This window comes from Sander lucioperca, chromosome 21, assembly GCF_008315115.2.
Source record: "Sander lucioperca isolate FBNREF2018 chromosome 21, SLUC_FBN_1.2, whole genome shotgun sequence".
NCBI lineage: Eukaryota > Metazoa > Chordata > Actinopteri > Perciformes > Percidae > Sander > Sander lucioperca.
In genome coordinates, this window is record NC_050193.1 from 27386872 (window position 1) to 27414743 (window position 27872).

At 41.4% G+C, this 27872-nt stretch overlaps 1 protein-coding gene and 2 non-coding genes across 3 annotated transcripts; all 3 read left to right on the forward strand.

Annotated features, from left to right (window-relative positions):
- The first annotated feature begins 8612 nt into the window (after positions 1-8612).
- kri1 (KRI1 homolog) lies at positions 8613-27201 on the forward strand. Its single transcript, XM_031320929.2, has 18 exons — positions 8613-8846; positions 9020-9096; positions 10125-10227; positions 10938-11037; positions 11773-11827; positions 11928-11977; positions 13400-13523; positions 13622-13699; positions 15872-15978; positions 16080-16308; positions 17599-17769; positions 19255-19330; positions 21011-21120; positions 21200-21356; positions 23347-23477; positions 24836-24900; positions 24994-25089; positions 26393-27201. The coding sequence occupies exons 1-18, from the start codon at positions 8762-8764 to the stop codon at positions 26907-26909; spliced, it is 2331 nt and encodes a 776-aa protein (XP_031176789.2). The 5' UTR covers positions 8613-8761; the 3' UTR covers positions 26910-27201.
- On the forward strand, positions 22924-23022 carry LOC116065549. The gene has a single exon (XR_004108752.1). It is a non-coding gene; the product is annotated as a Z30 small nucleolar RNA (small nucleolar RNA).
- On the forward strand, positions 24263-24361 carry LOC116065550. The gene has a single exon (XR_004108753.1). It is a non-coding gene; the product is annotated as a Z30 small nucleolar RNA (small nucleolar RNA).
- Positions 27202-27872: the final 671 nt, after the last annotated feature.

Consider the following 27872-nt stretch of genomic DNA (forward strand, 5'->3'; position numbering starts at 1 on the left):
GTATATATTTACATCCTCCCTCAGGACCAGAACCAACTTGCCTCCTGCATTCCTGACTAAAGACAGCCATGTGCCCTATAATGGTTTTACAAACACTTTCTTCATGGCTGTATGAGCTCCTTTATTTATATCGCTGACAGATGTGTGCCTTTTTAATGACATTATGTTCACATGTTAATGTTGGTGCTATTGAACTCAGTGGATATTTATAAAATCAGTGTCTCTTCCTGTTTACAGTGCTAAATGCAGGTGAGGCTATACCTAACAAAGACGTTGACCGTTGTGAGGATTTTAGGTAGAAAACATTCATAAGTACTAGTGAAGCTGTACATAATGTCATTTGACATTTACCGACCAACAGTGCCGTTTAAGCGTGTAAATATATAATGTTCATAAATGTAAATATTTGTTCTTTATTGTTTTTTTGGTAATAATGTCTGTTTTAGACTGTTGTGAACTTCAAACACATGCTGTACATAAATAAATGCTTCTATTTATTATAGAATAACCACTGTCTGGGATCAGTTTTTGATGAATCATTTCTGAATATACTTTAATGCAACTTGTTAACAGTCACATCTGTTAATTTAGATACCAAACTAAATGCTCTTGTGTAAAGCGTTCCCTCCATGTTTTCCTCTGTTCCAAATACAGTAGTACGAATAGAAATTGTCAATGTTTACGTTGCTTTGGTCAGCGTATGGGCTACCTGCAGTGGCAGAAGCTGGATGTTATTCATTAAGCTACTTAAACTAACTATTTTAACTGTTTATCCATTACTTTTAACTAACTATTTCAACTGTTTAATCCATTACTTTAGCTAACTATTTCAACTGTTTAATTCATTACTTTTAGCTAACTATTTCAACTGTTTATCCATTACTTTTAGCTAACTATTTCAACTGTTTAATCTATTACTTTAGCTAACTATTTCAACTGTTTAATTCATTACTTTTAGCTAACTATTTCAACAGTTAGCCATTACTTTTAGCTAACTAGTTAGCCATTACTTTTAGCTAACTATTTCGACAGTTAGCCATTACTTTTAGCTAACTAGTTAGCCATTACTTTTAGCTAACTATTTCGACAGTTAGCCATTACTTTTAGCTAACTAGTTAGCCATTACTTTTAGCTAACTATTTCGACAGTTAGCCATTACTTTTAGCTAACTAGTTAGCCATTACTTTTAGCTATTTAAACTGTATCATTTAGCCTACTTTTAGCTGACTATTTCAACCATTCATCCATCACTTTTAGAAAGCTTTTTCTTTGCAATCGCTGCTTGCAAACTAGTTTTCACACATGCAGGTTATTATATGGGCCGTTGGTGAATTTAGTATAGCACATGGTGCAAACGTCTTACTTTCCCTCTGTGTTGTTATCGTGGGTGGATGAAGTGTTGCTATGTGGCAGAGGACAGGTTTTGAGTAATGTACAGCAGTATGCTCCACTTCATACAGCAGCTTTGGTATGTGCACATGGCATTTTTTCAAGGGGGGCCGGGGGTGTTTTTGTTGTTATTCTATGGAAACGTGACCTTCTTCCTAGAAAGTCAGGCCGGGGCACAGTAAAAGGCGAAACCACACAGTTCCTAGAAATTCTCCCACAGCTTGAGACCACCAAAAAAGGAAAAGTAACAACACCGTGAATATGAGAGTCTCTCTCTATTTTTATTTATTTGCACATAAAATTAAAAGATATATCAACGTGTGAGAGCTGAAAAGTCTTTTACAAAGCTGATACATTCTGAATACTGACTAAATACCCTTTCTAATTTGGTAATATTTACTTTCATGTTTACGTGTTAACATATATTTTCATTATGGTCAACTTGAGATTGTCAGGTGATGTGTAGTATATAGATTAATTGGTTGGTGAATTTATTAATTTTCACTTTGAAATGTTCAATGAGTTTTAAGTAATCATCTATGAAGATCAGATAAAATGAAACTTCTTTTGACAATCTTGTGGCCATAGCTTTAATAAACAATGTTTTCATTGAAATCCATGTTTTGGGGTGGCTTTAATAAGAGTAAGCCGCAACGACAGCTATCTGACAAAAGAGGGAAAACAAATAGCTTTGTGACCATGCTGATGATCTGAGGTCAAACCAAACTCATCAGTGTCACGTGCAAAGTTCAAGGCTGAGGAAGCGTGGAAGTGTTGAGCTGATAACATGAGTCAGGTAAAAGATTCAGTGACACGTCTATTGACATGTGGATAAACACACAAGTAGTTCCTGCCGAAAGAAAACATGCAGTTCCCATAGACAGTACAATTAATGGACAAAGCAACGGAGACCAGTGAAGTCTAGAAGCTCTTTCCCGGTGATGGCTGAGCGTTACTGAACAGCCTCCAACTGAGCTTGAAGACGTAGATGTGACGTGAGCAACCTGTCTGAAAGTTGGAAGTCTTCTGGTAGCTGTGCCAAGAGAAATCTCAATCATTCCCAATCTAGCAGAGACGGAGAGCGTAGGTATATGTAAGGAGATAACATAGACACAGGCTAATTATTGCTAACTAAAATGCTAGTTAACATTAGTAATTAAACTTAAACAGCTAATGTAAGTCCAAACTGCCTGAGAGCTTCTCCTGACTGTACGGTAATTCCTCTACTATGAGACAGTAAGTCTCGTGGTTATGACCCAATCGTTAGCCTATTTTTATAAAAACGTCTGCTACGGAGCCATAACGTGAGGTACAAGGTAATGGAGCCTTTTATACATTGTCGTGTTTCTTTAGAAATAAACAATGGACAAATAGAGTCTTTAAACTCTTCAGATGTATTCTCTGTCAAAGTGACGTCAAAATGAATGGGAGTCAATGGGATGCTAATGGGGGGTGATGGCTTATTAGCATCAAAATGGCTCCATAGGAGGTAATTTTTTTAATGGGGTGGCAGGGGACCAATAGTCCGTCAGGGGGGCCCAGAGGCATAGCATAGAAAATCTGCTTAGAAATATAGGAACTATTGGATAGGATAGAACAACACAATGTAGTTCTGCTAAGTAAAAAATCACATTCATTATTAATTTCACTTATTAATTTACTACAATTTTCATTTTAAACAAATTGCATATCCGAATACGAGAAACATTTTCTATAGGCTCAGTCTGCCAACAATTACACTGCTGGCTCCGTGGCATCAGAACTTTGCATAGTTGTCGTGGAAATATCAATTGGTCATGTGACAAGGGCTGGGAAGATACTCTGATAGGTATTCTCATCCAATGAAAGCCCAATTGTCAGATTGTCAGCACTCTAGTCCAAAGGATGGGAGTCGCCCCTGCTGCCGACTCTCAGATCCCCCTCTGAGGAAAATACTGTATATGATTATTAGTAAAACTATACATGACATGTAAATCTTTCCTGATTCAACCCTAATTTCCAACACTTCACTTTCCAACTTTCACTTCACGTCAAAGCAGTTATTGAGGGGCGGCCTCTAGCCCATGTGGGCTCAGTCCTTGCCAGCGTCCATTGGGGTCCGACCCGGGGCCCTTCGCTGCGTGTCGTCCCCCCTCTCTCCCCCGTTTACGGTCTCTCTTCAGCTGTTCTAAATGAAGGGGAAAAAAATAGCAGTTATTGAGACTCCTGTGGGTCAATTTGTTTTGGTTTGAACAGACACAGAGTGCAGAAGATATCTGTTTTTCAAAGAAAAGTTTTGTCCGAATCCCTTGACATCATTAATCATTAATTCAACCACAAATGTCATGTACTGGCAGGATCATTCCAGGTACTTCCACAGATGAATGGAATAAATATATGGCTAAAGTTGTGGAGTGTTTTCTACTCACTACTAGATGTTTTTCAGTGTGAGAGAAAGCCTTAACCCTTGTGTTGTCTGCCCGTCACCCATGCAACTTGTCCTCCCAGGTAAAAATAAAAAGATTAACCCTTTTTTTAGATGCGTTTTCAGCCCTTTTTTCCACTGGATACACCACTAACATCAACTTATTACCACTAGTTTTACAATTATTTTTGGAATTCATAATCAATCAACATCATTTATATGAAATTATACCATTTTTTTAGTTAAAGACAGCTGAAATTATGAATTATTTGGACAAATAGATAATCACAGACTGTTAAAGTTTAGTCAGGATACTGTTTTGAAACCATCTTTTTCAAAATGCTATAAAAGATTTTAATATAACAACCAAAATTCCTAATCCTTAACTTTACTTGCAAAGAGCGTTGTATGGAACCATCCGTGTTATTTTTGGGAGGTTTTCTTGTAAAAAAAACGGGTCAAATTTGACGCAAGGACAACATGAGGGTTAATATCCAGTTTACTGAAGACAGTTCTTTCTGATTGCAGCACATTTGAAGTGATTTACTTTTACAAATACCGTATATGACTAACTAACTTTATTCATAAACAGTTATACAACTAAAGCTCATTTGGTGTTTCTTCTTTGTTTACATTTTGGTGTAGAATAAACATGGAAAGGATAACCCATGTTGCACAATCACATAAATATATTATGATGACATTTCCGAGCAGGTTCCACATGTGTAAGACATGTGATCTCCCAGAAGTGTGACGACACATTACTCCTCACCCGATCCTACATAAACAAAACCAACCAGTCAGACAGCCACCGACCTTTGCTCAGGCTGTGTTTAATTGGCCAGAGACCACCCCACACTACTCACCCTACAACAGCTTGACCAATGGTGCTACTCACGATATTTGATCAAAGATTATGTTGTTGGAGTTCTTAGATTTGATAGTTTATCATCTCAGAATCCACCCACTCTTACAATAAGCTCATCATATATCCTCTGAACCCTCCTGTTGTCCTCAGGTCAAATTTGACCCATTTTCAAAGTTTCTATATTAGAAATGTGGGGTTGTTTTTCAACCGAATTATCAAAAAAAAATAATGTGTATGGTTCCATACAACGCTCTTCACAAGTTAAATACATGATCAGTTCACTATTTTCATTGAATTTGGGTGTTTTATTCAATGTTATAGCTAGGGATGTCCCGATCAGGTTTTTTTGCCCTTGAGTCCGAGTCCGAGTCATTTGAGTTTGATTATCTACCGATACCGAGTCCCGATCCGATACTTCTATAATATATAAAAAAAGAATAAAGAAGAGCGAAAAAATAGATCCAGGATGTTCCTTATTTTTTATTTAATTCACCTTATTTTAACATCCAACTCTGTTAACAAACAGAGCACTTCTGTTACATATCTCACAGTTTGCTATGGCAATGTTGTTGTCATCAACTTTATAATACCTCCAGACCGCAGACATACTCGCGCTTTCTGCTTCAAGCTGCTTCCGTGTTCTACTTTGCCGGCATTTAACCAATAGCGTCTCTGCAACAAAGTGATGTCATGCTGCACGCGTTGCTGTTTCTGTGTGGAGTCAAAAGGGTCTAACTCTGTGCCACTGCATAACTATAGATGTGTTAAAAAATAATGAGAATATATATACGTATATATCCAAGTCCTGATCGGGAGGTAACGTCCGATTCCGATCGAGTCTGAAACCACGTGATTGGATCTGGACATCCCTAGTTATAGCATTTGAAAAAAAGAAAATGGTAACAGAACATTGAAAAAATTGACAAATGTCTAAAAAAGCTTAAAAAAAGAGCCTAGAAAAAAGCAACAAAAACATTGTAAAGTGTCAAAAACGTCACGTTAAAGTGTCGAAAAAGACCCAGAAAAACTAAAACTTGCATGGTCCCCTTTATTTAGTTTTATCAAATTATTTTTAATTTTGGGAGGTAATGTAGGCCAATGCCTTTATCATATAGGAAATGAAAATAGACATATAAGGAATGACATGCCAACAAATTATATATCCTGCAAAAATTAATTGAATTAAAAGATAGATTTACTTGGCTTTTTATCCAGATTTGAATTAGTCTCAAATTCGCAATGTTGTATTCAATAGGTTTGCCATTATTTTTTGAAATATATCATTTAATATATAAAGTAAAGATATGCCTACATGTGTATACAACAGCGTCATCAGCATACATTTGACATTCTTTCCTGCGACACTGTTTAGGAAGATCATTAACATGCAGGTATGAGGTACACCCATTGTTCATTTCATGTTACTACATCTTCAGATTGATCACATGATTGTCCATAGTTAAATCATGATTAATCACACATTTTAATCAGTTCTAAATGTACTTTAAAATGGATATTTTTCAAGTTTTAAATGCTCAAGTGGTACGCCCTATTTGAGGCTGGGTGTAATCCGATGGTAACTCAATTCACATCGACAGTACATTTCCTGTTTCCCCAAACTATGGAGTAGCCAGAAGCCTAAATTACTAAACGTGAGTACGTTAATTGACACGTCGATAACGTTAACGTAGAAAGGGTAGGCTACTTGTAATATGACCTCAGCTTACATCAGCACAACTCTAAAATGATTGTGAAATGAAAAATACCGGTTTGGTGTTGACAGCACAGGGATGTTACTTACCTAGCGATATCAGTGGCCTACTCCTTCACAATCTTCCTCCACCAACGTACGTGCCAAACTTCAGCGCAGCAGAGTGGCGGGTATTTATCACTGCTGTAGAGTTGAAATTGTCACTGTACACAAGTTTTTGCACACAAAACACATGCAATATGATGTTTTATTATGAAACTACCCAACAATATTATAAGCCTACAAGTACAGCTACATTGATTAAACACTTGATGTTGATTGACAAAACTGTTTTGCTTGTTAGGATTTGTTTGCATTGAGTACTTTTACTTTTAATACTTCAAGTACATTTTCCTGATGATACATGCATACTTTTACTTACAGTAACATTTTCAATGCAAGACTTGTACTTGTATTTTTACAGTGTGGTATTAGTACCTTTACTTAAGTAAAGGAGCTGAATACTTCTTCCACCACTGATCTTCCTGCTATGTATCATATTTATCTTATACATTTGTTACATTTCTTTTATGTTATTTGCCCTGTCAAAAATTCACGTGTGACAGACAATAACCCTTTCCGTATCTTATCTTATATGCCATGCACAAGCGCTATCTGATGATCGATATCCAGTGCTTAAATCAGGTCAAGGTTTTGCGTTTACCTGCTGACATGATAATGTGTGAGTTAGCCTATGTTATTCTGTTTCAGGGGGTCCTTCTTGATGTTTTGGGTCTATATTGACGCTGTCAAGAGTCACACATGAGCCATGTCACTTAAGTTCATTCTGGATGTTGTTCATCCCAGACTGCTCTGATAGGACATGACGTTGGACTGTTAGGTCTCCTCCGTCACACTGCCTCGCCCCCTCAACTGCCCCCGCGTTGAGTAACCATCCTCTCCAGTAAACTGGGAGGAAGAAACGGACGGCCTGTCCCATCAGTGAGTACACAAAATGACTCACTTTAAATAATAGGCCTACTATGTAGCCCAGGGATTCTCAAAGTGGGGCCCGGGGACCGTCAGGGGAACGTGGCACTCTGCCAGGGGGTTCATGAAAAGTTTCCAGATTCATTCAACTATACAAAATGCTTCATAGTTCAACAAATAATATATATATTTTTTAAATCTATAATGGTTATTACGTTCTAATTTAACAAATCTGTAACTCTTAGAATGTGCAAATATGTTTAATAGCCTACATGTCTGATGTCTTTCTAATACATTTTCCTTTTGTTGTTCTGTGCTCTGGGTTTTCTTTAAACTTAACTATATATATATATATATATATATATATATATATTTATATATAATATATATATATTTATATGTGTGTATATATGTGTATATATATATATATATATTTATTTATTTATTTATTTATATATAATATATATATATATATATATATATATATATATATATATATATATATATATATATATATATATATATATTTATATGTGTGTATATATGTATATATATTTATTTAAATATATATTTATATGTGTGTATATATGTGTATATATATATATATATATATATATATATATATATATATAAAAATTAAAGACAAAAAAAGTGGGAACCAAAAATGTTGTGAATGTTACATTAATAGAGATGTGCTTCTGCTTTCACAGTGAAAATAACAATATTTAAAGGATAGTAGGATAGGAAGTGGTGAGAAAATGTCATCAGGTAAAATCGGTATTAGTGCACCCCCTGGAGGAAACTGTACTACACTCAATACTACTTTATACGTGATGAAACCTCTTATATACAGTCTATGGATTAAACAGACAGCATCAGGTAAACATGAGACTTGTAACTGCAGGGAAACTGGTGAACATGACTATTTAAAGAAGGGGCTAGCCACCTTTTTTACAGTCTACGGGAGCACCAAAGGACAGTTAGAGACAGGTGAAAACAATTATAATACAAGTTCAATATCCAGAATATAGTTAATTAATACAGATTTGCGTTTCTCGGGATAGAAAAGGCATGGCCCGCCCTAATCTGCCTCTGATTGGCTAATACTCGTTGCCTTCTTTGGTTGGATTGGTTAGATTTAGTCATGAGGCGTGAGATTGGTTAGCGTTAGAGTAAGAATGCCAAGGTAAGCCAATCAGAGGCAGAGTAAGGCAGAGCAGGGCGGAACATGCCTTCGCCATCCGCATATTCGCCTCCGTTACAGTAGGTGGCGACATGCACATTAAACGTTGCTTTGTAGTCCGTCCGGACTCCGGAAACCACCTGGTCCAGCTTTCCACACGCGCATGTTGTAGTTGGAATGACTTCCCTTTACTAGCGGGTAGTTTTAACTGTGTCTGTAATCTCTTTCTTTTAAACCATGTCAGGCAAATCGGAGTTGAAAATCAACCCCGGCTTCGCTCAGAAATATGAGAAGTACCGACAGAAAGAAGAGCTACAGAGACGTGAGTGTGTCACTGCTAACTTAGCTAGCTAATGAGCTAATGATGGCTACACTGTCAAGCTAACAACACAACGTGGGAAAGAGTAACGTTAGCTAGCTTTTAAGTTGTTTTTCCGCCACGCTGTGTGATATTTGTGGGTATAATATATCTGCGTGTTGTGTGTTGTTGTGCAGTGAAGGACCGATACGGAGACCGAGCAGATGAGAGTGACTCCGAGTCGTCCGAGTCCAGCTCTGGGGACAGTGAAGTGGTTAGCATGGCTGCCTTTTCTCTTTCTTTTTCATAGTTTGTTTGTTTATTTAGGATTCTCATTAGATCCTGCATTGCAGGTGCTATTCTTCCTGAGCTCCTTACAACTCACTTGAAAATGTGGCAGTGCAATAATAAATACACATAACATCATAAACAATAAAAAATAAAAGAATTGTAAGACAAAAACTAAAACATACACTATCATTTCATGACACAACTCGTATAAAATAACAAAATACAAACCCATAAGAGAAGGACAGACCCATACACAGCTGTAGCAGTGCAGTCCTAGTGCTTTACGTTTGACAGAATACAAGTTATAACTATACACACAGTAGGCTACATATCATACCAGGAAAAAAACAAAAATAATGAATAAAACGATAACAAACTTAACTAATTATTATCATAACATCATCATTAATTATTTTCTTTTTTCCCCTGTTTATTTTCTGTTGGATTGTACTGTATTTGTACACATTTTTATCATGTGAAGCACTTTGTGACTTCGTCTATAAAAGGTGCTATATCAAATTAACTTAGTATTATTATTGTGCAAAATGAGCTAATAAACAAAGTTCAGTGAGCACCTGTTTACACACATCGTCACTGTTTACTACAGTCTGTTGTAAGACCACACAGCATCTTGTCTTCCATAATTTAAAACAAACAATACGTATGATACAGTACATTACAGACTTATGTGAAAGGTCAAAATTTACACCATACACTTTTAATTTGTCCCAGACTTCTTTTTCTCTTTCCACACACTATTACACATTTTAATGGAATTTCATTGCTAGACAACAGCCTGGACTTGCCTAGAAGTTACGTGGGATCCCTAATAACACGTCATTCACATACACTGAACAGGAAATCAACTTGGGGCCATTTATAATGTTTAGTTAGGACACTAAACTGCACGTATGCCATGTTTATGTTTATAACTGCGAAATGGATAACCGCGTGTTGCTCTCAACAACTGGCCGTTGTGTTTGAAATGTTGTCTTGTTGTTACCCTCCTAGGAACTAGACCCTGAAGTTGAGAGGGATTTTTACAGAACGTTGTCTCTGCTGAAGAAGAAGGACCCCAAGATCTATGAGGCAGATGCAAAGTTCTACTCAGAAGGTGATTATTGCGTACATTACAGTGTGAGACGCTGTCATTTAAAGCTGCAACTTAACGATTATTTTCAGTATCGATTAATCTGTTGATCATTTTCTTGATTAATCGATTAGTTGTTTGGTCTATACAATGCAAAAACCTGTTAAAAATGTTGAATCAAAAGCCCAAGATGACGTCCTCAAAGGTCTTGTTATGTCCACAACTCAAAGATCTTTAGTTTACTGTCCGGAGGAGAGAAGAAACTAGAACATATTCACATTTAACAAGCTGACATCAGAGAATTTTCATTTCTTTTCTTTTTTTTTCTTCATTAAAAAATGACTCAAACCGATTAATCGATTATCAAAACAATTGGCGCTTAATTTCACAGTTCAGCTCTACTATCATTGGTATTGCTGTCACAGTCTCTAGGATATCTTTTTTTTTTATTTTTTAAATATTAGATTAGATTCAACTGTATTGTCATTGTGCAGAGTACAAGTACAAAGACAACAAAATGCAGTTTGCGTCCAACCAGAAGTGCAAAAAGAGCAGAAAAGTGCAACGTGATATAAAAAGTATAGACAGGACGAGAAATATAGGTCAGTGTAGACAGTAGTATACAGTTGGTTTATAGCAGGTGGTTTAGAGTCATTATAAATGAAATCTAAATATGTGCAGTGTATTAGCAGTTACCTTATAAGACCTATAAACAATACCTGTAAATCTTTCAGATGCATCCACCAGTAATGAGAAGCCTTCAACGTCGAAGACAGCAGTGAAGCCCATGTATCTCAAGGACTATGAACGTAAAGTCATACTGGAGAAGGAAGGGTGAGCGAGCAAATGGCTTATTTGAGAATGTCACAAGATACAAGCTACTCTTATTTTGGTAAAATTTTTTGCGAATGTAACCTTGATAACAGTCAGTGTTTCATGCGTTCATTTCGTCATTCGTTCGTGCACGTTCATTTGATTCACAGCTGCTACATATAGTGTTTTGACCTCGACAACAAACTGCATTTTACCGCAAACTTGCGACTAGATTGTGAATGTGTGATTGTGTAAAGGTGTTCACGAGATAGATACCAACCTTTAGTGAACTAGTGAATTTGGCCAGCCGTCTTCTCTCCTTTACGGAGACAGACGCTGTGTGCACGGTGGGCTCGATGGTGTTTTAAGCCTCCTACGTCGCCTTACAGGCAGCTAACCCTCACCTTAACACTAACATAACTTCTTTGACATAACCATTGCCGCGCTGCCTGGAAGGCGACGACGGGGGCTAAAAACACCGCACGGTGGGAGGAGGTGTGTGTGTGTGTGTGTGTGTGTGTGTGTGAGCGAGACACAAGTGACAGAGAGACGGAGGAGAGCAGGGAAAGGAAATGCAGAAGAACGTGTTTTAAATAGCGATTAAAATAAAAAACAGTGTTGATGGTGAGGCGCACCGCCACACATTAGTCTGTGTGGGAAACACTGATAGTATCGCCTTTATTATTTACATATACACATAAAACCTGCTATTGTTCTTCTACTCCTATCTCTGATCTTTTTGTTTTTACTTCACAGCAAATATGAGGATGATGACGACAGTGATGACGAGGAGGCCGCCAGGAGAATAGAGGTAGACCCTGTTACCAAATAACTTAGTAAATAACAAGAATATGGAGATAGTAACAGGTAAGAGATGTTTTTTTTTTAATCCTCTTTGTTTTCTTTCAAAGAGAGCTGCCTCTCCGAGCTACATTCAGGAGCAGCGGGAGCTGAAACAGAGGTAAGACTCAAACAATCTTAAAGGGTCTGGCAGTATGAACGCCGATTTATGCTTCTGCGTTAAGTCAACGCCGTGGCTACGTACGTAGGTAGGTGGAGACACGGACCGTAAGCTGTAGCCTGACCTGCACCTCTCACAAAATGTAACTTCACGTCGCTCGGCCGTGGCTTGGTAGCGTTGCATTTCCCCCGACTCATTTCCTGGTTCTCCTTCTCCGTAAACAACATGAAATCAAGGAGAGGGTTAACTTCTCCTGCTCCAGATTTCCCACCGTGGTCAGAAAGAACAGGGGAGACACTTTGTTTCTCTCACTATGACTCTAGAGTCACTACTCACTCTGAAGCTAATCACGTCACTCTCTCACGCTGGTGATCCATTTGGCCGTGTGACGCTCCACTCTATTCCTATAGGTGACGTCAAGCGACTTTAACGCCCCTGCAAAGCATCCCGGGAAGGCGGCGCTGCATTTGAGAAAATGCTGCGCGTCCAAAAGCTGGCCGATACCCATCTTTATGCAAATGAATCCGTTGAACGCGACGTGACTATCCAGTAGAAGTAGACGAAAGTCTTTCAAACGGACCGTTGTCGATCTGAAATGAAGACAGATTCAGCAACCGTACGGCCTATTTCTCGCTTAAAATGTTTTCAGAAACTCTCGGTTGAAATTCTCGAGAAGACACACGTCAGGCGTTCGTCCAATCAGCTGCCGGTCAGGGGCGTGCAGCATCAACCATGGATGTATGACGTCGCGACACCACGCTTCAGTCGTGTCGGACAAATGGATCAGCACAGTCACTCTCTCTACCACAGACACACACACACACAGACACACACAGACACACACACAGACACACACACACACACACACACACACACACACACACACACACACACACACACACACACACACACACACACAGACAGACAGACAGACAGAGACACACACACGTTTCACTATCTTTGTGGGGACCCCTCATTGACATAATGCATTCCCTAGCCCCTTACCCTAACCTTAACCATCACCACTAAATGCCTAACCTTAACCCTTACCCTCACCCTAACCATAACCTAATTCTAACCCTAATCCTAAAACCAAGTCTTAACCCTCAAACAGCCCTTTAAACTTGTGGGGTCCAGCATTTTGGGCCCCACAAGGCTGTGCAGACCCCACAAGTATACTGGACTCCCGGTTTTTGGACCCCACGAATATAGTAAAACAAGCGCGCGCGCACACACACACACACACACACACACGCCGGCCCTGCTATTCTCTTAAAGAGATCGACACACACACCAACGCACAAGTATCAACTTCAGGCCACTTACGTAGGCTACAGGCGAAAGCTCTGCGTGGAGCCTCCGCAGAAGCATAAATCAAGCTTAACTCGCAAACTATTTACAGAAACTAAAACCTCTCCTCAGCTTCCGTAAGTTCATCCAGGACAGCGACGACGATGATGATGATGACGATGATGACGACAAGGGCAGTGGGCGAGAGGGACCATCCAAGCTGCTCATCAGGAGGATCAAAACACAGGAAGAGAAGGTCAGAAGCCGTTAGCAGTTCCATCCCATCTTGAAATAGAGACGTACAAAAGCATTACAGGTCAGGATGGATTTCTCTGCTCCTGTTGCTGTTTGTAGGATAAAGAAGAGGCAGACTATGTGGACTGGCTGAAAGGCCAAGCTGACCTCGAGGGTCCGGAGGAGGTGAAGGACATGGTGAGTGTGTGTGTGTGTGTGTGTGTGTGAGAGATATATTGGGTGTAAAGACCAGTTCAGACCAAAGATTTGTAAAGCTTAGATCTGGCCCAAAAAAATCAAGCCCGACCCTACCCGAGCCCGTGCACATTGCAGTTTTTTAATACGTGGGCCGTTATAACTGACATTCTCAACTACAATTCTGAGTTGTTTGAGCTGCAGAAATCTGTTTAGAAGGGGTGTGCTTGGAGAAGTAACAAAAGAGGACATTGAAGGCTGACTATCATCTTTTCTGCCATGACGAGCCTGCTTCATGTGTCTGTTCCCGTTTTTTTGCTGTCATAGGCGAGCAGCGTGCTGCACTTAATGCACTCGAGAAAGCCAACACACATGTTGTCACTGCCCACGACTTGTTTAAAATGGTTCCATACCTCCAACTTTCCTCCAAACTTGCTCAAAGTTAATTCTCCTGATTTTATTTATACAAGCTCCATGTTGCTTATGTTTCTTAAGCTCCACCATACAGCCCAGCAGGCCTGGTGTGATGCTCCACCATACAGCCCAGCAGGCCCGGTGTGATGCTCCACCATACAGCCCAGCAGGCCCGGTGTGATGCTCCACCATACAGCCCAGCAGGCCTGGTGTGATGCTCCACCATACAGCCCAGCAGGCCTGGTGTGATGCTCCACCATACAGCCCAGCAGGCCTGGTGTGATGCTCCACCATACAGCCCAGCAGGCCCGGGTGATGCTCCCCATCGCCCCGGCGGTGTGATGCTCCACCATACAGCCCAGCAGGCCCGGTGTGATGCTCCACCATACAGCCCAGCAGGCCTGGTGTGATGCTCCACCATACAGCCCAGCAGGCCTGGTGTGATGCTCCACCATACAGCCCAGCAGGCCCGGTGTGATGCTCCACCATACAGCCCAGCAGGCCCGGTGTGATGCTCCACCATACAGCCCAGCAGGCCTGGTGTGATGCGTGTGTGTGGAGGAGACGCTGTGCATGATTATTGCATAGCTTTCTCCCCACCCAATTGGGCTAATAAAGTAATGATTAAAAAAACAGGGCCCGGTCCAGCCCGAGGATAGTGGCGGGAAATATCGGCCAAGCTCGGGCAGAGAATCTAAACTCTAAAGATTTGTGACAAGACAAAACCGTTTTGAACGTTGCAGGGAAAAGTTGCAGCGGTCTGAATCGGCCTGTCTCAGCTCGACTCGAGCCAGCTGGAGGAGTCTCCAGAGGCTGGTTTTAGAACGTAAGAGACGTCTCCTGTTTCAACAGCCAATCAGCTCATAGCGAAGTCAACTTGTAAAATCAGCTACAAACTATAGAAATAAAATGACCCATAATCCCATTTTATTTCTATGTTACAAACTGTCAGCTGGTCAAAATGGCAGAGTTTTGGGCCCACGAGCGCGGTATGTGGTCGAGCGAGTTAGAGAGTGACTGAAGAGAGGGAGCGGTGCTAAGCACCGTCGGAACAGCTTCATCTCTACTAGAAATGCAGCTGTAGCAAGTATCCCACTATCACTACCCTCATTCATGTTTTAAGACACCACAAATGATATCCAGCTACAAAAAAAGCCTGAGAAGTCGCAGGTTAGAGTGGATGTACAGAGAATCATTGCTATGGACAGTGCGACAGTAAGCATGATCGGTTTACGTACGGTAAAGGTGTTATTTTGCGCGGAAATTGGCAATTTATGCGGCGAAAGTGCGGCGTATTTGAAAAAATGCGGGCCCCGCATAAATATGCGGACTTTGGCTGATTATGCATTGAATTATGCGATCGCATAGTCACGTTTTTCTGGAGGGACTGTCTATAGAGAAACCTGCCAGCAAAAAGCAAGAAAACGGCGAAGAAAACTGCATAGCGCCCCTTTAAATACCACTGTTAAAATCCCCGGGAGAGTTCAACACAGCCAGACTCTGGACAGGAAAACGTAGCTATTTACCTAAGTGCTACTATTCAAGTTTAGGCTCTGCTTTTCAGCTATTTTTGTCAATTGTTATCATTTTGCCTCTGATTTTTCCTTTGGTGCTGGCTGAAACCTCTTTGGGGGGAGGGGGGTGCCAAAAATTCCTCTTATGAAGGGAAACCCTGATCTTTGGTCTGAACTGGGCTTAAGAAAGCTTGGTGGGAAATAGATTTGGCTTGCTCAGTAATGAGACTGTTTTCTGTTGAGACAGAAGTACTTAAGGGACTACTGGAATGACCCAGAGCTGGACGAGAGGGAGCGTTTCCTGAGAGACTACGTCCTCAACAAGGGCTACCTAGATGAGGGTGATGATGAACGGTAGGTTGCTGCCTGTGTGGATGTTGGTTTTGTTTTTCCGAGCGAGCTACGAAGTGAAGGAACCGAGGCATTCATAATGCAAACTCTCCCGACGCATTAAGGATCCCGACCTACGAAGAGGTGGTCCAGGATGATGTGGACGATTCGGAAGAGGAAGGGGAGACTTTCTTGGAGCGGCAGGCGGACTTTGAGAGAAGCTACAACTTCCGATTTGAAGAGCCCGACGCTCAGCGGGTCAAGACGTACCCCCGCAGCATCGCCACCTCCGTGCGCTCCAAAGACGACCGCAGGAAACGCAAAAGGGAGGAAGTGAAAGAAAGGAAGGATAAGGTGTGTATTATGTTCGGGAGGGGAAAAAATCAAACCAAGCTTTTGTCCCCGCCAGTATTAACTTTTGCTCCCTCTGCTTCTCACAATCAAATTCATAATTATCATTATCATACTGTACTATGACTTTTTTCTAAATATTGTACTATGACTTTTTGTTATCACTTATTACTATATAGAGCTGGGTGATATGGAAAAGAAATAAAATATCATAATATTTTTGACCAAATACATCGATGTCACAAAATATTAACACAATGATAAACAATCACAAATAATGTGGATGCAATGACTAAGTGGGTAAAGCCAAATAATAGTCTGGTAAGTTCATAAGAATTCATCACTTTACTGTAATGCAGCCTTAAAAAACTGAAAAAAAGACAACACTTGTGTCATATCACGATATTAAGATATCCAAAATTGAAGACGATATTTAGCCTCATACAGTGGCTTGCATAAGTTTACACACCCATGCTAAAGTTGACTAAAAAGACATGTCCAAAAAACATTTTTTAGCATGAGATTAACATGGGGTACTTTCCATAAAATCATCTCTCAATGCAAATCAAACCAGCTATTAGGCTAACTGAAATACGACCATGTTAATCTCTAGGTATGGTGAAGGGTATGTGATGATGTGGGGTATGGTGAAGGGTATGTGATGATGTGGGGGTATGGTGAAGGGTATGTGATGATGTGGGGGTATGGTGAAGGGTATGTGATGATGTGGGGGTATGGTGAAGGGGATGTGATGATGTGGGGGTATGGTGAAGGGTATGTGATGATGTGGGGTATGGTGAAGGGTATGTGATGATGTGGGGGTATGGTGAAGGGTATGTGATGATGTGGGGGCCAAGGGAACTTTATCAGGATGCATAGTATCCTGGATCCATGAAATAACTGGCCTTTCAAAATAAAAGTGTGCCTGCCTCTATGGGAATTTAACATAGGGGTGTACTGACTTATGCCCCCTGTATTTTAAGGAAGAACATTTATTTATTTACGATACATTATTCATTCACAAAGGAAAATGGTGTCCTTAAAGGGTGGATTTTTCCTAATTATTTTTAATTAAGGCATTAAGTTCAATTTCCAAAAGATGATTTTTTTTTTATTCCTCTTTTTAGTCAACTTTAGCATGGGTTCATAAACTTATGCAAGCCTCTGTACATCGATGTCGATGTAATATAATATTGATATATTGCCCAGCCCTGCTTCGTTCATTAGCTAATATAAACCCACCTTTCTCTCGGCTTTTCCCTTTTGCTCCCTTTCCCCAACACCTCGTTTCAGGAGAAAGAGCAGAAGCGCGAGCAGCTGAAGCAGCTGAAGAACCTGAAGCGCAACGAGATCATGGAGAAGCTCAAGAAGCTCCAGGAGCTGACCGGCAACGAGCAGCTGGCCTTCAGTCAGACTGACCTGGAGGGAGACTTCGATCCACAGCAACACGATCAGCTCATGCAGGTGGCCGCAAACACACACACACACACACACACACACACACACACACACACACACACACACACACACACACACACACACACACACACACACACACACACACACAGTGCGTTTCACTATCTTTGTGGGGACCTGTCATTGACATAATGCATTCCCTAGCCCCTTACCCTAACCATCACCACTAAATGCCTAACCTTAACCCTTACCCTCACCCTAACCATAACCTAATTCTAACCCTAATCCTAAAACCAAGTTTTAACCCTCAAACAGACCTTTAAACTTGTGGGGTCCAGCATTTTGGCCCCACAAAGCTGTCAGGACCGCAGGCTTAGGAAACACTGAAAGAGTGTAGTTTAAATTTGCTTTTCGTTCTCCTTTAGTGGTTCACATTAGTTAACTTGCGCCGAGAATGACCGCCAAGCAACTGTGTTGTAGTTCCTAAGTGCCTCGCAACACAGACGGTGAATATATAAACGAAAGTGTGAACGTTCTGTCAGGAAACAATCGTTGTTACGTAATGTTATCCTGTCGCTTTTGTAAGTGGGTGTACAGAAATCGTGGAGTTTTCCTAGTGGGTATACGGGGGTGGGTATATACCTTTTTCACAGCAGACATGTTGATATGTCATAGTAGGAAAGCCACAGGTGTATTCAAAACCATTAATGATGGCTGCATTCCACTTAGGAGAGGTCCTGACTCACTGAAATAGCTCGCTGGGACACTTGATGGAACCGAGCCATCGTTAAGTTATCAATTTCAGCTGTGCTTTTCCTACTATGGCTACGTTTACATGTGGCCGGCTATTTTCATAAACGGACATTTCACCCTCTCCGTTTTCAAAAATAACATTGTGCACAGCTGTCAGTTTTCAGAAAAGAAGCTCAAGCCCACGTTAGCCAATCAGAATCCCAAAAATAGCAACAACAGCAACGAATCACTTCCTCTCTCTTTTGAACAAATAAAACCTCCGCTTGTCTCAGTTTTTTGTGCAAACGAAGTTTTCCACAATCTCCACTCTGGCCGCAGTTTTTTAGAAAGAATCGTTTTCAAAGGCAAATTCTCCGTTTGCGTGTAAACGGAGGGCACAAACGAAGGGAAATGTCTCAGTTTTTCAAAATAACCATGTACGTGTAAACGGGTATCTGACAAGTCAAAATGTCTGCTGTGAAACAGGTCCATCACGTAGCCGTCACCGCTGCCTGGTTCAGTGTGGACAGCTGAGTACAACAGAGCCATCGTTAGTGGGATCAGTAACACCTGGGCTCCTCCTGCTGCTCTCACTAACAGGTGTTCTGAGTTTGGCTGATTAGACTTGTGCTCAGGGAACTCAGCAAGCTGCGTCTCCATTTAGAGGTTTTAAACCAGCCAACGTAGAGATACTGCCACTACTGTCTTTGACCATGGGAGCACACTCCTACTACCATTTTTTTCCTTGCTTTTAAACTTGTAAGCGCCATTTGCTTTATTTGTTTTCCTTCCTGTTTGCAGAAGTTCTTTGGGAACGAATACTACGGAGAAGAAGAGGAGGGGAAGCCTCAGTTTGATGATGATGATGAGCTTGACGGTAAGATGGGTTTTCTCCCGATGCAGCAGTGTTCAGACCTGCATGTTTTGATTGAATGCAGTCAGGGTTCAATATTGGCACTAAAATATGCAGTTGGCTGGTAGATTTGCTTCACTCTCCAACCAAAAAACCAATAGTAATCTATTGGGTAGCTGGTAGAGTTTGACATTTACTAGCCATTTGGCTGGTGCACGTAAACCCCCGAACGGAGTAGTACTTCTTTACGTGCGTAGTTTTTACACTCCAAATATTTGGAACAAACTTCCAGAAAGCTGCAGGTCAGCCGCGACTCTCAGCTCTTTTTAAATTAAGGCTGAAGACCTTTCTTTTTGATGTTGCCTATTCTTAATTTTTATATTGAACTGTGAATTTTATTCTTGTATTTTATCTTGTATTATATTTGTATTCGTCAATATTTCACTTTATTTTTTATTTCCTATCTTGCTCTTTTGCTTTTTAATGTTTTATGTAAAGCACTTTGAGTTGCCCTCTGCTGAAATGTGCTATAAATAAAGTTGCCTTGCCTTACTTCATCACCTCAACCCTTGTGTTGTCCTCCCGGGAAATTGAACATTTTTTTCAACATTTTCTTTGTTTTACACTACCACCAGTATACTGCACACACCACTCACACCAATGTATTACCACTAGTTTTACACTCATTTTTTTTTTTTCTTTGAATTCATGGTCAAGAAATCTCTTTATATGAAATACTTTTTGTTTTGTGTTTTGTCAGTTTAGTTTCAGGATACGGTTTTGAAACCATTTAAACCGTTTTTGTGTTTTGGGGGAAAAAACATCCAAAATTCAATAAAGTAGTCAACTGACCTTACATTTTTGGACCATTTGGATGAAAGAATCCCAAATTTCTGATGCTGATGTTTAAAAACGGGTCAAATTTGACCCATGGACAACAGGAGTTTTAAAGTGCTCATATTATGCTCATTTTCAGGTTTATAATTGTATTTAGAGGTTATATCAGAATAGGTCTACATGGTTTAATTCTCAAAAAACATATTTTTGTTGTACTGCACATTGCTGCAGCTCCTCTTTTCACCCTGTGTGTTGAGCTCTCTGTTTTAGCTACAGAGTGAGACCTCTCACTGCTGTAACATCTTTGTTGGGAGTCGCACATGCTCAGTACCTAGGTAAGGACTACTAGCCAGTCAGAAGCAGAGTATGAGGGCGTGCCCTGACAGTACCTAGGTAAGGACTACTAGCCAATCAGAAGCAGAGTATGAGGGCGTGCCATGCTAGCAGCTAGGTGAGCATTATAACGTGTGTTCCAAAGTGACCACGTTTGTCTCTGAAGTAAAGGCTGGACTACAATAGAGCTGTTTGGAGCAGTTTGTGAACAGTGTTTTCTGTTGGAGATGGTAAGTCCCTTTGGGGTGGACTTTGGGCTTTTTCACTTTATAAACCTATAATGTGCACAAACAAGATGTATAACACAAAGGAAAGGGGGAAAAAGCCAAAAAGCATATGAGCACTTGAGTTCACTCAAGATTCGAGGTTTCTTAAAGCTTTAAAAGGAATCAGATTCCTGCAGAGAAGAATCAGGACTTTAATACTTGTGTAGCAATGAGAACCACAATCTGTCATTTGTGCTTTATTTCCTAGTGGAAAATGTTCATGTCATTGCATTAATGTATCATACGGGGGCTTGTGTGTGTGCAACAGAGCACTGGAACTGGGACACTTGGACCGGAGAGGAACGAGAGGAGGACGGTGATGAAGAGGAGCAGGAGTATGACGCCTCTGGACCCCACTGTGAAGATGAAAACTTCATTGTGAGTAGACGCAATTTTACTGAAAGCAACCATTCATTCTGACCTAAAAAACTGACCTAAAGTCATCCTGTTGAAATAGATGGATGCGGACTACGACCCGAGCCAGCACACCGCCTCTAAGAAGAAAAAGGAACGGAAGAAGATGAAGAAAGAGGATTTGCCACAATCGGGCAAAAAGAAGAAAAAGTCTCACTTTGCAGAAGTCATCACCAAAAACAAGCCTGTGTTTGATCCACGTAAGTGTCAGTAAAGTTTAGTTTATTAGAAGGATCCCCATTAGCTGACGCCTAAACGACCAGTTAGTCGTCCTGGGGTCCAAAATGACATTAAATCTGACGATATTAAAGTCTATATTTAGTCGTGCAACAGAAAACTCAGATTGGACAGATAGTCTAGCTAGCTGTCTGGATTTACCCTGCAGAGATCTGAGGAGCAGTTAACCATAGTCCTCACAAATCCACCGGAGGTTAGAACGCCAACACAAAGAGGAAGGGGACGGACATCCGGTCTAAAGATTTTCCGGCGGCAACGGAGCAATCCCAGAAGTGGAACGTCGAGGATATAGACTAGCCAATCAAGAACTGAGTTTGTGCTTGATGCTTTTTTTTAGACTTTATGCACACAAGTGAAGGAGTTCAAGTACCTTGGTGTCTTGTTCACGAGTGAGGGGACAATGGAGCGGGAGATTGGTCAGAATCGGCGCAGCGGTGCCGGTATTACATTCATTTTATCGCACCGTTGTGATGAAAAGAGAGCTGAGCCAGAAGGCAAAGCTCTCAATCTACCGGTCAGTTTTCGTTCCTACCCTCACCTATGGTCATGAAGGCTGGGTCATGACCGAAAGAACGAGATCCAGGGTACAAGCGGCCAAAATGGGTTTCCTCAGGAGGGTGGCTGGCGTCTCCCTTAGAGATAGGGTGAGAAGCTCAGTCATCCGTGAGGAGCTCGGAGTAGAGCCGCTGCTCCTTCGCGTCGAAAGGAGCCAGTTGAGGTGGTTCGGGCATCTGGTAAGGATGCCCCCTGGGCGCCTCCCTAGGGAGGTGTTCCAGGCACGTCCAGCTGGGAGGAGGCCTTGGGGAAGACCCAGGACTAGGTGGAGGGATTATATCTCCAACCTGGCCTGGGAACGCCTCGGGATCCCCCAGTCGGAGCTGGTTAATGTGGCTCGGGAAAGGGAAGTTTGGGGTCCCCTGCTGGAGCTGCTACCCCCGCGACCCGTTACCGGATAAGCGGACGAAGATGGATGGATGGACTTTTTATGCACTTTTGATGCTGTTCAACGTCTTAGACTTTTTTTGGACATTTTTTAGGTTTTGTTTTATGTTTTTGACACTTTTTGCCTTTTTAAAAAAAAAAAAAAGTTTAGGCTTTTTTGACTTTGTTTTTTAAGTGTTTTTTTTTTTTTTTTTTTGCACTTTTTTTTTTTTCGACATTTGTATAGGGGCCAGTAAAAATCGACTTTGGGCAAGTAGATTTTTTTTTTTTTTTCCCCCACTTGCCCGACCAGACAAGTGATCCCTGCACATAAAGGAAAACATAACAAAATAGAAGGAAATGACTAAAAAAAAAAATCTAAAATTCTATTACACATGACTACACAACATGAAACTAAAAACCTCTTTCCAGAAGGGAGAGGCTGGGATTCGGGGTGCAAGCTGTCATTTAAAATGGAATCGGTTATCCGCTGTAGCTGTCTAGTGTGCAGGGATGCTGGGTACATCTGGGATTCACCGATAAGCTTACTCGACCATTTCACAAGGTTATGTTGACGTATGTTTGCTGACTGGATGTTGGTTGATAATGCTGCAGTGATGAGCCTTGAGGTGACTGATCTGGTATTGCTTTCCTCCGGGGAGAGCTCTGACCAGGGAATGATCTCAATTTAATCTTCTCTCTGAGCAGAACACACGGCAGCAAACGTGACTGACAAACTCTTAATCTGCCCCGGTGTGACACGTGGGTTTAGAATTAACATCTAGGTAGCTCACAGAGACAAAGGAGAACGAAATGTTTACTGCTTACCTTTATCAAAAGGTAGCTTACTTTTCTTCCACAAACATTGTTCTTACAAGTTAGTTGTAGAGTTGAGACTGTTGTGTGTAACTAGTCTTGCGTGTCAGTATCGTTTAAAAGATATAAACTTCAAGATAAACATTGTAAGTGAAGGAGTCGTTGAAATAGAACTACCCTGGGTCTTCCAACATACAGTAACTGTTTGTATTTCAGAGGAGAAGAGCTTTGAGCAGTACCTGGACGAGTACTATAAGCTGGACTACGAGGACATCATTGACGACCTGCCGTGCCGGTTCCGCTACAGGCAGGTCCTGGCCAACGACTTCGGCCTGAGCACCGAGGAGGTGAGAACAGCACTACTTCCAGCTTCAGATACTGGAGCATTCAGAGCAATGAATTCTCAAGCCATGGTTTTTATTTAGAGCGATTTTTAAACCGGATGATGTAAGCAAGGACCTCCCTTCTCTGAGGGTTAAACTCTGATAGCATCCAGGACCAAACTCTTTAAATCCTAGTAGTAGTAGTAGTAGTAGTAGTAGTAGTAGTAGTCGTAGTCGTCTATTCTCTACATGTGGACGACTCTTTGACAGACTTTCCGTGGCTAGTTTCAGCTGCTAAGCTATGATTGGACAATAGCTTTTCGGGGGCGGGGTCTAGAGAATGGTCAGTTGTAATTAGGGTTGGGTATTGTTAAAAAAAAAATTCAATATCAATACCGTGACTTCGATACGGTTCCTAACCGATACTTTTTTCGATAACAACCAAACAAAAAAATTACAACCTTACACATTATGGCACAAATCTTAAAAAAATAAAATAAAAAAGTCAGCTCCTACTACGTGAGCCCCGTCTTTGTGTGACGTAGTTTTTCCTGTGTCTCTGCAACGGGTAACGTTGGACAGCCAATCACAAACATTAGATCTTGGTAGAAGCATGCTGATTGGCTCACTGATGCTGATGAGATTCACTCCTAAGGTATTGAAATTGGGTTTTGAATGACGAGGTATTTTTCAATACTTAGAGGCAATTCGGTCGGTGCCTAAAAAGGTACAGAATTCGGTACCCAGCCCTAGCTGTAATATGGGTGAGAACAAAGATATGTTTGCTGACTGGATGTTGGTTGATAATGCTGCAGTGATGAGCCTTGAGGTGACTGATCTGGTATTGCTTTCCTCCGGGGAGAGCTCTGACCAGGGAATGATCTCAATTTAATCTTCTCTCTGAGCAGAACACACGGCAGCAAACGTCAAGTATGTAAAGGAGCACTATGACTTCCTGCATGGTCACTCCTGTTGACGTTCCAAGTAAATTTCAAGCAAAACAGAGCAAACGCGCCCCATGTTTCCGTAACTGTCATGACTGACTGTCACTAACCCCCTCCCCCAACCATCTCGTCTGTGATTGGCTGGAGTGGTTTGTTGTGTTTTGGTTCACAGCCTGTGCCTCTAGTTTGTTTGACGTTTGCGAGCCCTGACCGGGCTTTTTCACGGTGTGTTCAGGGGGCAGGCAGCTAGCGGATCAAGGAGAGATGCCTACGATTTGCGACAAAAGAAATTGCGCTGAAACCATGCAGGAACTCATAGTGCACCTTTTTTAAAGCAGACAAACTCTTAATCTGCCCCGGTGATACAAAACCAAGTTGTTACAGAAAGACATGAGCTGTAGATTTTGAACTAATTAAAGACTCTGGTTCTTCCCCCAGATTTTAACTGCTAACGATACAGAGCTGAACCGCTGGTGCTCTCTGAAGAAGACGTGCATGTTCAGGTACCGGCTCGGTCCTTCACGTTTAAGTGTCCCGTCTGTTCTGTTGTCTCGGGTCATCTCTTACACTCGGATCATTTTCTTTTGTTCTCTCAGGTCTGACAAGGAAGAGACGAGCGATTTGAAGAACTATATCATCAAGGCTCAGAATGAAAAGAGGAAAAAGGAAATCCTGAGCTCTGTGTATTCTGAGTGAGTAGAAAACAAAACCCAACATACTAATGAGCTGCACCAGGAATAATGGAGAGGCCAAGTCCCCCCTCTTACGGTGGACCACCACGGGACTATATTTCGGAAAAAATATGTACGGTAGTGAATGGAGCGAAATGATTTTTTTGATCCCGTTTGAAATGAGCCATGAATTACACGTTTGGTAATTTAAAAGATAATTTTGCAAGTCAAGAAAGTCTGTTTGTCGTAAAACGGAAGTATAAAATACATAATTAGAAAGACTAGTCACCCCAAAGTTGTGACGTTTTGCTGAAGCTACGATGTTTGTTTGGTGCCGGGATGTACTGTTTGTTACTCACACGAGCAACGGATCTTGTTCGTTCTTTCACTTCCCAGCTGATAAAATGACGCTGGGTTAAACGCATCAGGTAAGATAACGTTACGTGTGTTGTGGAAGATAGCTAAGCTACCGAGCGAACTGAGCAGCAGACAAGGTGACGTATATTGTGCGAGACCAGATATAGTTCTCTGAGCTGTTTCACACAAAACTAAAGTGGTACTATGACAAACTGAGACCTTAACTTGCAAAATTATCTTTAAACAACTTTTAAACAACTTGATGAACATGTGTAATTCATAGCTCAATTTAAACGGGATCAAAAAATGATGCACTACCGTTAGGGTTGGGTATCGTTTTTTTTCCGATACCGGTGCTAAAACGATACTTTTAAAACGGTGCTGGTGCCTGAACCGGTACTTTTAAAAAATAATAGGGTATTTTACATTAACTTTGAATGCACCACAAGGCTTACTAGTTTCAAGTGAACGCACTATGTGTGTTTTTCCCGACAACGGCAGCTGCAGACTGCTTAACGTCCCGCTGTTGGAGTCCTCTACAGTGAAATACAGACACCCTTTACACCGTTTAGCGGTCAGCATTTTAACCATGTTTAATGCAGCTGCTAGCTAACGCTAGGCTAACGTTACCTGCTGCCAAGTGACGTGTTAACTAGCGTCACATGCAGCGATGCTCCTGTACCTCTAACGTCTTTCAGAGCATCAGTGAGCAACGTGGAAGGCATTTAATTGGCACCGTAATGAGGCACTGAAATCTGTGTTGCAATTCAGTCCGGTAGATATTGGTCGTTTAGGCACAGGTGGCGTATTAGCACCGGGGTTCGATACCCGACCCTAACTACCGTACATATTTGTTATTTACGAAATAAGGTCCCATGGGGGTTCACTGGAAGGGGAGGGACTTTGCCGCGCCGTAAATCATTACGGGAGTAATTTCTAACGATATGTATGTGAATTTAATCTATAGGGAAGACAAAGAGCTGGCAGAGGCTAAGACCAAGGTGGGGAAGAAGCGACGAGATCATCTGAAGGACGCTGAGAAGCGAGACGGAGCGACAGCTGAGGACGGCGACGCAGCCTCAATCCTAGACTCTGCGGAAGAGACTGTAGTCCAAGCTCTCCGACGAGCAGGAGACGAGGCAGAAGAAGCAGCAGCAGAGGAGGAGGAGATTCTGATACCCAAGAAAAAGAAGATGAAACGGGAAGAGGAGCCCCAGACGGGGGTTTCTGCCGTGGCAGCGGCAGGTAAAGCTGACGAGGTGGAAAACAGGACTGAGAGGCCAAAGTGGTCCAAGAAGAAGCACAAGCCCTCGGGCGGACGCCTCATATCGGGAACCGGCGGGGTGAGAATAGGCGGCCGGGAGTTCAGCAGACAGAGACTGAAGGCCTACGGTCTGAACCCCAAGAGACTGTTCTTCAGACAGCTCGGCAGACAGAAACGAAAAGCGCAGGAGAAGAAAGAGAAGCAGAAAAACAAGGAGTGAGCCGCCACCTCTGAGATAACTGACCGTATCGTACAATCCATTGATATTTAATGGTCTAAGAATTAAATGCTATATGAAAGTTATTTACTTTATGCCCTCAAAGTTCCTTTTTTTGATTTGAAAACTGCAAAGAATTGTTTAAATGGTGGCTACAAATTTAGAATTTGTACCTAATTGTTCATACTTACGGTTGAGCATATGGTTGGATTATGGGTTTGACATTAACCGATTTCTCTTGCTAATATTGTCTAGATTTCACAAAACGATGTAATAAACATGCAGTTGTATATGACCCTGTGTCTGACAGTCTTTATGTAGAGTAAAAAGATGCTTAAAGTGCTCATATTATGCTCATTTTTAGGTTCATAATTGTATTTAGAGGTTATATCAGAATAGGTTTACATGGTTTCATTTTCAAAACATTTTTGTACAACACATTGCTGCAGCTCCTCTTTTCACCCTGTGTGTTGAGCTCTCTGTTTTAGCTACAGAGTGAGACATCTCACTGCTGTAACATCTTAGTTGGGAGTCGCACATGCTCAGTACCTAGGTAAGGACTACTAGCCAGTCAGAAGCAGAGTATGAGGGCGTGTCCTGACAGTACCTAGGTAAGGACTACTAGCCAGTCAGAAGCAGAGTATGAGGGCGTGCCATGCTAGCAGCTAGGTGAGCATTATAACGTGTGTTCCAAAGTGACCACGTTTGTCTCTGAAGTAAAGGCTGGACTACAATAGAGCTGTTTGGAGCAGTTTGTGAACAGTGTTTTCTGTTGGAGATGGTAAGTCCCTTTGGGGTGGACTTTAGGCTTTTTCACTTTGTAAACCTATTGCATGCACAAGATAGATAGATATAAAAAAATATGAGCACCTAAGTAGTTTCAAATTTAACACATCTGCAAGCACGCTGGCTGTCGTGCGTCCTTTCACATCCAATTCAAACAGTGTGAACCATAAACTGTATTCC